The following is a 7,838-nucleotide window of genomic DNA, read 5'->3' as shown; positions in this document are numbered from 1 at the left end:
TACGTTCTTTCAAAGAATTGTAGCGAAAGTGCGCAACAGGGGCGTGTCTTCTCTTTTGCCCTAGTGCGTTTTTTGATTGGCTGAAAGTTATAACGAGTTGTCCCTTCTTGTTACCTACGTTCTTTGGTTCTTTGGTAAACATATGTAAAATGTATTGCATTTTTTGCCTGCACGGCACACTGTTGCTCATTTTGTCAATCAGCTGTTCAATACCACCCTGTGTTGATAATTCAACTGACGTGTCAAAAATTACAACTCCTGTGTTTTTTGTGTGGGTAGCTTTTGTTCGATGAAATATAGAATAATTATTCTAGTTCACTTAATAGTTTTACAACTAAACATCCCAATAATAAAAGAAAACTTGTTAAAGATTTACCTGAGAAGTAAGTGCAATGTATTCTTTTATTTAAGCTCTAGTAAGTTGAGGTAAATACAGACTTTCGGCCTGCTGCTTTACCTGTAAATAATGCTCGCCATTAGTTTAATATTAGTTTTTCATAATCACTTGCGTTTATTTGTTTTATTTTTCTAAATTAAGGTGCGTAACGAAATGTCTTACGCCAGTGGAACAAATGACCCAAATGATTTCTATGCAAGCGGTGGTGATCAGTCATATAATTTTGAGGTGCCGGAATTTGGTCAAGAGTTGTATGTAAAGCTAACATTTTTCACTGCAAAGTTAATAACCAAATTTTATTTACAGAAATTTTCAAACATTTGATAACACACAGAGCTCCGTTCCACCGAGTTACGATGCCAGCTATGCCGCAAGTAATCAAGGGCTAAGTGGTTTCTATGATCCAAATGCATATGTAAATCAGTCGTACGACCAGGATTCAGGTTTCAAACCAGGTGGCACCGGAGCTGACTTCGACGATGAGCCACCTTTGTTGGAAGGTATACTAAAGTATGACTTCAATATGTACAAGTTTTCTGAAATGGTATATTTTCTTTAGAACTGGGAATTAATCCACAGCATATTTTTCTTAAGGTACGTAAATATGTAGGTTTTATAGTTTTCAGTAGGTTAATAGCAAGTGCAATAAGTCTAAAATATGTAAATATTCATATATACGCTTCTATTGCGATTTTGTAAAAACCGGTAAACGTACCATTGCTTGTTGAAAGAATGTCTTAATCCAGCATCTCTGCAAACTTTCTAAATACTAGTAATAGATACATTACATTTCCTCATGTATTGCAAATGCTTTGGTAATGTCTGGAGTATAATTGACCATTAGATTTGGATACAAAAATATTTATTTTGCTATTTAATAGTTGTTTATGCACTTTCCTCGCGTTGAGGAGAGTAAATGAATTTATGTCGATTTGTCCTCGAGATTTCTATGAAATTTCCATAACTCGTTGCAAATACTACCGCTATAGTTTAAATGATCGTCTCTAACATTTGACTGCAGTGGGATGAAACGTTTAGAAATACAAATATTTTTTGCACCTGTAATTTTCTCCCCACGACCAAATAAATTTTCATGTTATTGTTATTGTAAAAGCATACAAATTCCTCGGAGACTTTTCCAGGAGTCAGGTGGAGTGACTGTCCTTGGCCAGATATACATATGTATGTTTTGTTGTTGTAGCGGCTACTAAGCACCACCCTGTGAAATCGGCAGGCTTATCAACCAGATGGTCCGATGCCAGGGTCAGCATAGGTCGCCAGGTTATGCTGTTTACCATTGAAAAGGTATTTTTCTGTAGACGATTGTCGTTTGAAAATTTCCATATTTATATATACTTCTGGTTGAACCTGTTCAGTTTGAGTTGTTTTCGCATTTTGTTTCACTTCATGATACAAAAATAGGAGGTAGTTTCATTTGTTGACATTCGTTGTTGTTGCCGACCACTTGACTTTTAACCATGATGCAATAATGAAAGGTGTTGTACGTTGTGACAGCTCGAAATCGAACTACCTTAGGTCAATATTGTATTTTGGAAGTACAAGATAAACGGGAATAAAAAAAAGCCTTTTAGTTGAAAAAGTACTAAATTGTATGCCTTCTCAACAGCGTTCCGATTATCAGAATAGGTATATATATGGCTTGGTAGTCTCATAAAATTGTAGATAATTAAAATAATAAAATTAGGCGTGTTTTTATTCACAGGAATATGATACTATGCTTAAAATTTTCGAGCTGATGAATACCCAGCTAGAACAGTATGGCTTATATAATTACTTTTATGAGCCGTATCACTAAGAAAATTATCCCTTATGAATTTGAAATGTGTCCCTTATATTGTACAGTCCAAAAAGAGGAATTCATTTACGTGTGATCTTTTGTCCCCCTCTTTCATATAGGCTTCTTGTGCGCATATATCAGGTTTCATAGCTGTTGACCATACCAATAATGCCTCATGCTCAGTTTTACTTGATCAATTCGTGTTCTCGAGAAAAAAAAATTTCACGATTCAAAAATCTAAGTATAGCCAAATCCTTTTCTCAAAATTTTGAAAATCCTTTGTTTTTTGCCCTATATTTGCTTTGTATGGTATTTTCAACAAAATATAGGCCAAAAACGATAAATGTTCAAACTTTGGAGAAAAACAATTTTTCAGATTTTTGGATCGTGAAAATTTTTTTTCTCGGAGAACACGAATTGATCTAGTAAATCTTAGTATGAGGCATTATTGGTATGGCCAACAGCTATCAAACCTGATATAGTCGCACTAAGGTTTTTTTGTGTTCCACAGTGTTATACAAGGGATACTTTGAGGAATCATATAAGGAATTATACATTACCCAAGTCCACGTATATCCAAGTTCGTGTCATACAGCAAGCATTGACTACTTTTTAAAGTTTTATTTATTTGTTTTTGAAATTGACGACATATTTCAGAATTTGTAATTAATACGTTGTGTTCATTTTAGTTAATCCACTTTTTTAATTGTACAAAATTTATTATATACATACAATATCGGTCATATCAATAGCAACCCCATTTCAAAGTAATATTATTTCCCTCTCATGTTAATTTATTTATTGCTAAGAATTTGCAACAAAAGTAAAGTTGAATTTCTAACAAAACTCATATAAACCGAATTTTAAAACTTCGTAGAAAACTACAAAAAATACAACAAATTTTCAACCAAAATTCAAACTTTTTTCTCAGAAGTGTTAGAATTTTTTTGAGCACTCAGTTTTATAGCCCCTTCAATTTTAGTCTAATGGCTAAAAATTACCTTAGTTTTTTTAGAATCGATTAAAAACAAATCGTGTTTAATCGTCTTCTATATAACGAAAACTTCGACCATATATCGATGACTGAGTAGAAGATCGACCTATCTCGGCAGCCAGGTCGAAAACGCCCGATATCAGAAAGCTTTTCAACGCCCTATTTCAAAATGTGGCTGAAAAACGCCCTATTTTAGAATTTGATTGAAAAATGCCCTATCTCGGAACTCGGTTCAAAAACACCCTATCTCAGCACATTTTCGAAGTATTTTTATTTGAGATAGGACTTTTTTGAACCGACTAATAATAATAAAATATGTACTATATACATATCTAGTTTCAATATAAAAAAATTTATGTACACCATTAATTGTGTATACATATCTAAGTCAATATATGTGATATACATGTACATACATCTACATACACATCGTCGTTTAAAGTACAAAACCATGTATCAATAAATTGCAAAACCGCGTATAGAGATAATGCAAACCCACGTATGCGAGGTTGCATAAATTAATTTCTAGAGAGTAAAAACACTCATATTTCAAAATGGCTATCTTTTTGTAAAAAGCAATCGCATTTTTGGCTAGTATATTTCAGGAAGAATGGATAAGGATTGATCCAAAAACGTGTGTGAGCGAATCCTATTTTTAGCAGCAAGTTACGCGGTTTTGTACTTTAAGCGACGATATGTATGTTAACAGGAACGCAGAAATCTAATACACGGGTGGAGCAGGAACGCAGCACAGCAGAAGCATACAAAAAATCTGCAAATAAATGGTTTTTTAGGTTTTTAACAAACGAGAACCTGGTTTCAACTTACTTCAACGTGTCTAAATCACAACGCACACACTAATGCAAAGGCGCAACAGGAACGCAACATTATAAAATACGGGCGGAGCAATATACAGGCGGAGCAGGAACGCAGCACAGCAGAATCGTCCGAAAAATCTGCGAATAAATGGTTCATTAGGTTTTGAAATAACAAAGAGCTCAAATGGAATGGTTCATCAATAAAGTCAAAATAATATGTTGTAACTTACGTGTATTAGCTCTTAATCACAATACCAGCACAGGTCGGTCAGCGAAACACTAAGGAAATGACCTAATAAATGCAAAATTATAATTTATTTGTAAAATAATTCGGTTTTATTACAATACTTACCAAATTTCGCGCAATTGGAAAACAAATGTCAGCGAATAAGAACAAAACGAACAACGAAAATTGAATCAATGTAGCTTGTTCAGAATTTTTTTCTAATATTTTGGGAAATGTTCAGTGAAAATAGCAAAGAAACAACACAGTTTCTCCCATGATAAAAACATAGCAAGGTAGAACCGATCTCTCAATTTGTCGGCCATGATTTTTTTTTGAAGTTTGCCAACATTTTAAAATCATATAAAAGTGAAAATAAAAAATTGAAATTGTTCGAAATTGTTGTTGCTTGAGATTGAAAATGAAAATGTGTGTGTGAGTTTGTGAGTAAATTTAAAAATTAAATTGTTTGGAAACGTCAAGAACTTTAAAAGTGACTCTCAGCGGTTCTACCTTACTATATTTTTATCATGGTTTCTCCTAAGGTAGTTCAAGATGGCGGATTAGAGCGAGAAGTTGCCAACGTATAACACCTTTCATTATTGCATCATGACTTTTAACAAGTTTGTGACATTTAACTAAAATCATGCTACCAGATTCACTAGCAGCAACATTTTAGTTTCTTGAAAAAGGAAAAAAAAACGTTTCAAGCTCGTCGAAAGGTTCGAAAAAAAGTTTTTGCTAATGCAGTTTGATGACAAATTTCTGACGCAAAATATTTTTAAAACTCTAAACGAGGTACCGTTATCCGTGGAAGAGAGAGGAGGTTGAGTTAAAATGATGCCCTGCAACTTGTAACTTTTTGGATTCTCGGAATTTTCTGATAAATATGTGGCGCTGGTAAAAAATATATACGCATGCACATGAGATGAAAAGTACTGCAGTTTAATTTTCTAAAATTTTTATTTATAGAAAAATGCATAGTAAACGACAATTCGAGGACGGTTCGGTTATTTATGAAGTGATTTTGGGTTATCGTGTCCAAACGTGTGACCCGAATCAACAAATTTTAACATATGCGGCTAGTCAAAGGATTAAGCTTTAACCTAAAACAAAGATTTCGGTTTGAAATATGCATTTTTTTTTATAAATTTGGAGGTGGATTTTACCCAAAAATACTGTGGATTGTGAAAATGCTAATTTTACTCTATTTCGAAATGGGCCCCGAGTTCCTGTAGAAAGGCACGGAGGCGAAGGATGACTTTTATGCAAGTTTATACTGCGCTATTTCTAATGACTAGAGTTTTAGGTGGCCCACTTCTTCCCCCTCCGCTCCCTCCAAAATATAATTGCACAAATAACCGAACATTTCCCATGCACAACATTAAATCCTCTGATGTATTGTTTGATTCCTGTCAATGTGGCAAGGCAGCTCATAATTTTGTACAATTTATGAAACTTCAAAAACTTATTTTTGTCAAAAATTTTGAAATGAAACTACCTTTTTTTTGTATCATGTTTCACTTCATATTTGAAATTAAACTTTGAAAAAAAAGATAAATGTGATGAAGAAATAAATAATAACGATGACAAAAAAGAGAAGGCAAAAGTGAAGATAAAGATGAAAATGGAGACAATGAGAAATGCATAAGAGTTTGGGTCGAATTCACAGTGCTTAGTTAAACCATTGTTAACTTAACAACCAATAAGAGTTTAACTATGAATTTATATTCAGTTTCACAGAGTTAACTATGAAAATTCGTATCGCTTGAAAATATACCAACCACCACTACCACTACTTTTCTATTCAAAAAATCACTACTTTTCTATTCAAATTTTAAATTCGTTCCACAAAAAAAAAAAAAATAATAATTTCACAAGAGTTTAGCTATCGGGGCATGCTGGTTTAAACTTTTATTAACTGAGTGGTGTGAATATGAAAATCCATGATACAAAAAAGAAGGTAGTTCCATTGTCACTTTTTTGTCGCCATATTAACAACCTGACAATTAAGTAGATTGTGACATTTCGTGCTACCATACCCAGTATCCAAAACCCTCCAAATTTTGTTATTAATTTTCTGGTTATTTACAAACATTTTGTTCTTAGAATCGAAATTTCAATAGCAAAAGGTATATTGTTGGGTACGGCTCGGCTACTTGTACAATAATTTTGGGTTAATTGTCCAAATGCTTAACCCAAAGCAAAAAATTTTGACATTCACGTGTGGTCAAACAATTACACGTTAGTTTAAAATAAAGATTTCTAACTTTCAGATACAAATTTATGAATAAATTCGGTTTGAAATATGGACCTTTTTTAAAAAAAATATTGTGGTCAGCGTAGCCGGAGTTGGACCTAAATTTTCTCTGTAAAAATTCTAATTTTACCCAATTTTTTAATGGGTCCATCTCCGCTTGCCACCCCAAAACCATTGAACAAATAACCGAACATTTCCCCTTTTGTTTTTTTTAAAGATAAGAGGTCTAATGCTTAATAAGTTTATAATTGTGTTTCTAGTTTTCATACTAACAATAAATCATCAATTTTGTTTCACACCCCCTCCAATATTGAACAGTAAAATATACAGTATATTTTGCTTAGCTGCACATCCTTCTTTGCACGAAAAACTTGTGCACGTAACCGAAAAAGGCACTTAAGCGAATTTTCTTTACTACTTCAATGAGGAAAGGTATCCGAATCCCTATGAAACCAAATATTAGCGGAGCACTTACCATGTAGAAATTACTGCAAGCGAAATTTACTACACTATATAACTACATAAATTGATAGCAATTTTCGCTGTTCTGCGAGATGAGCAAAATGGGGCCAGTGCAGGTAAACGTAATACTTTCATTGATAATTGATACTAGTCGCACAATTTTTAAGGCAGGCATCGCCAATGTGCAGGTATGTTGAATGCATCTATCGGAGCAGTTTCCTTATAAATTTTAAAAATAATGCCTCTGATGCGCATTTTGGGGTAGGTATCTTAAATGTGCACTTAAGCATAGAGGCAGCAAAGCAAAATATACTGTATTTGTTTTTACCCACAGGAACAACGATATTGTCGAAATATACTAGAATTAGATAATAGTCACTTCACTGAAAGTCATGAGGCCCATGGGTCCCAAAGTAAATTTCGTTTTCAAGTTACTTGAAAGACATGGGCAAAGACAATATCGAAATTGTAATTTCAGTGTCTGAAATATATCAGAAATAAACGTATCGGATATAGAAAACTGTAATATTCTTGGCTAGCTCCATTGTGAAATAATCAGATGACAGAGAATTTTAAAATCTGTTCACTAAAATTTTATTACTGTAAAAATAAAGATTTTGGCAATTAGTTATCGAATTTAATGTACAATTTAAACATTTTTAAGAAAAGATATTAATTATTTGTAAAAGGAAAAATGTTAATACAACTATTTTATTTATACTCCCAAATTTAGGATATAAAATCCCCTCTACCAAAATACTAAAATTGGGCAACGCCGCTTCGAATTTTTTACAATTGTGCAATTGTCAAAAATCACCTTTTTAATCAAAAAGTTGTTTATTGAAACTACCTTCTTTTTTGTATCATGATGAAAATCAATAATTAA

General features: G+C 33.0%; 1 protein-coding gene and 1 long non-coding RNA gene across 3 annotated transcripts in view; one reads left to right on the top strand and one right to left on the bottom strand.

Moving 5' to 3' along the window:
• The first annotated feature begins 225 nt into the window (after window positions 1-225).
• Window positions 226-7,838, top strand: part of Yip1d1 (Yip1 domain-containing 1) — a 32,900-nt gene continuing 25,287 nt past the window's right edge. The window contains exons 1-4 of one of the 2 annotated variants that reach the window (XM_017613859.1): window positions 226-383; window positions 539-648; window positions 704-897; window positions 957-991. In XM_017613859.1, coding sequence (XP_017469348.1) covers window positions 551-648; window positions 704-897; window positions 957-991 — 327 coding nt within the window. In that variant the 5' untranslated portion in view covers window positions 226-383; window positions 539-550. Of the gene's footprint in view, window positions 417-538; window positions 649-703; window positions 898-956; window positions 992-7,838 lie in introns of both variants that reach the window. The other variant, XM_017613860.1, reaches the window with a different exon arrangement.
• On the bottom strand, window positions 3,782-4,353 carry LOC108361272 (uncharacterized). The gene is made up of 3 exons (XR_001847269.1): window positions 4,238-4,353; window positions 4,018-4,145; window positions 3,782-3,961 (listed from the first exon to the last, which is right to left on the bottom strand). It is a non-coding gene; the product is annotated as an uncharacterized LOC108361272 (long non-coding RNA).

This window comes from Rhagoletis zephyria, unplaced genomic scaffold (assembly GCF_001687245.7).
Source record: "Rhagoletis zephyria isolate East Lansing unplaced genomic scaffold, Rhagoletis_zephyria_1.1 Rzeph_scaffold_00727, whole genome shotgun sequence".
Lineage (NCBI taxonomy): Eukaryota > Metazoa > Arthropoda > Insecta > Diptera > Tephritidae > Rhagoletis > Rhagoletis zephyria.
The sequence above is the reverse complement of the archived record's forward strand: the minus strand, read 5'-3'. Positions and strand labels throughout refer to the sequence as shown.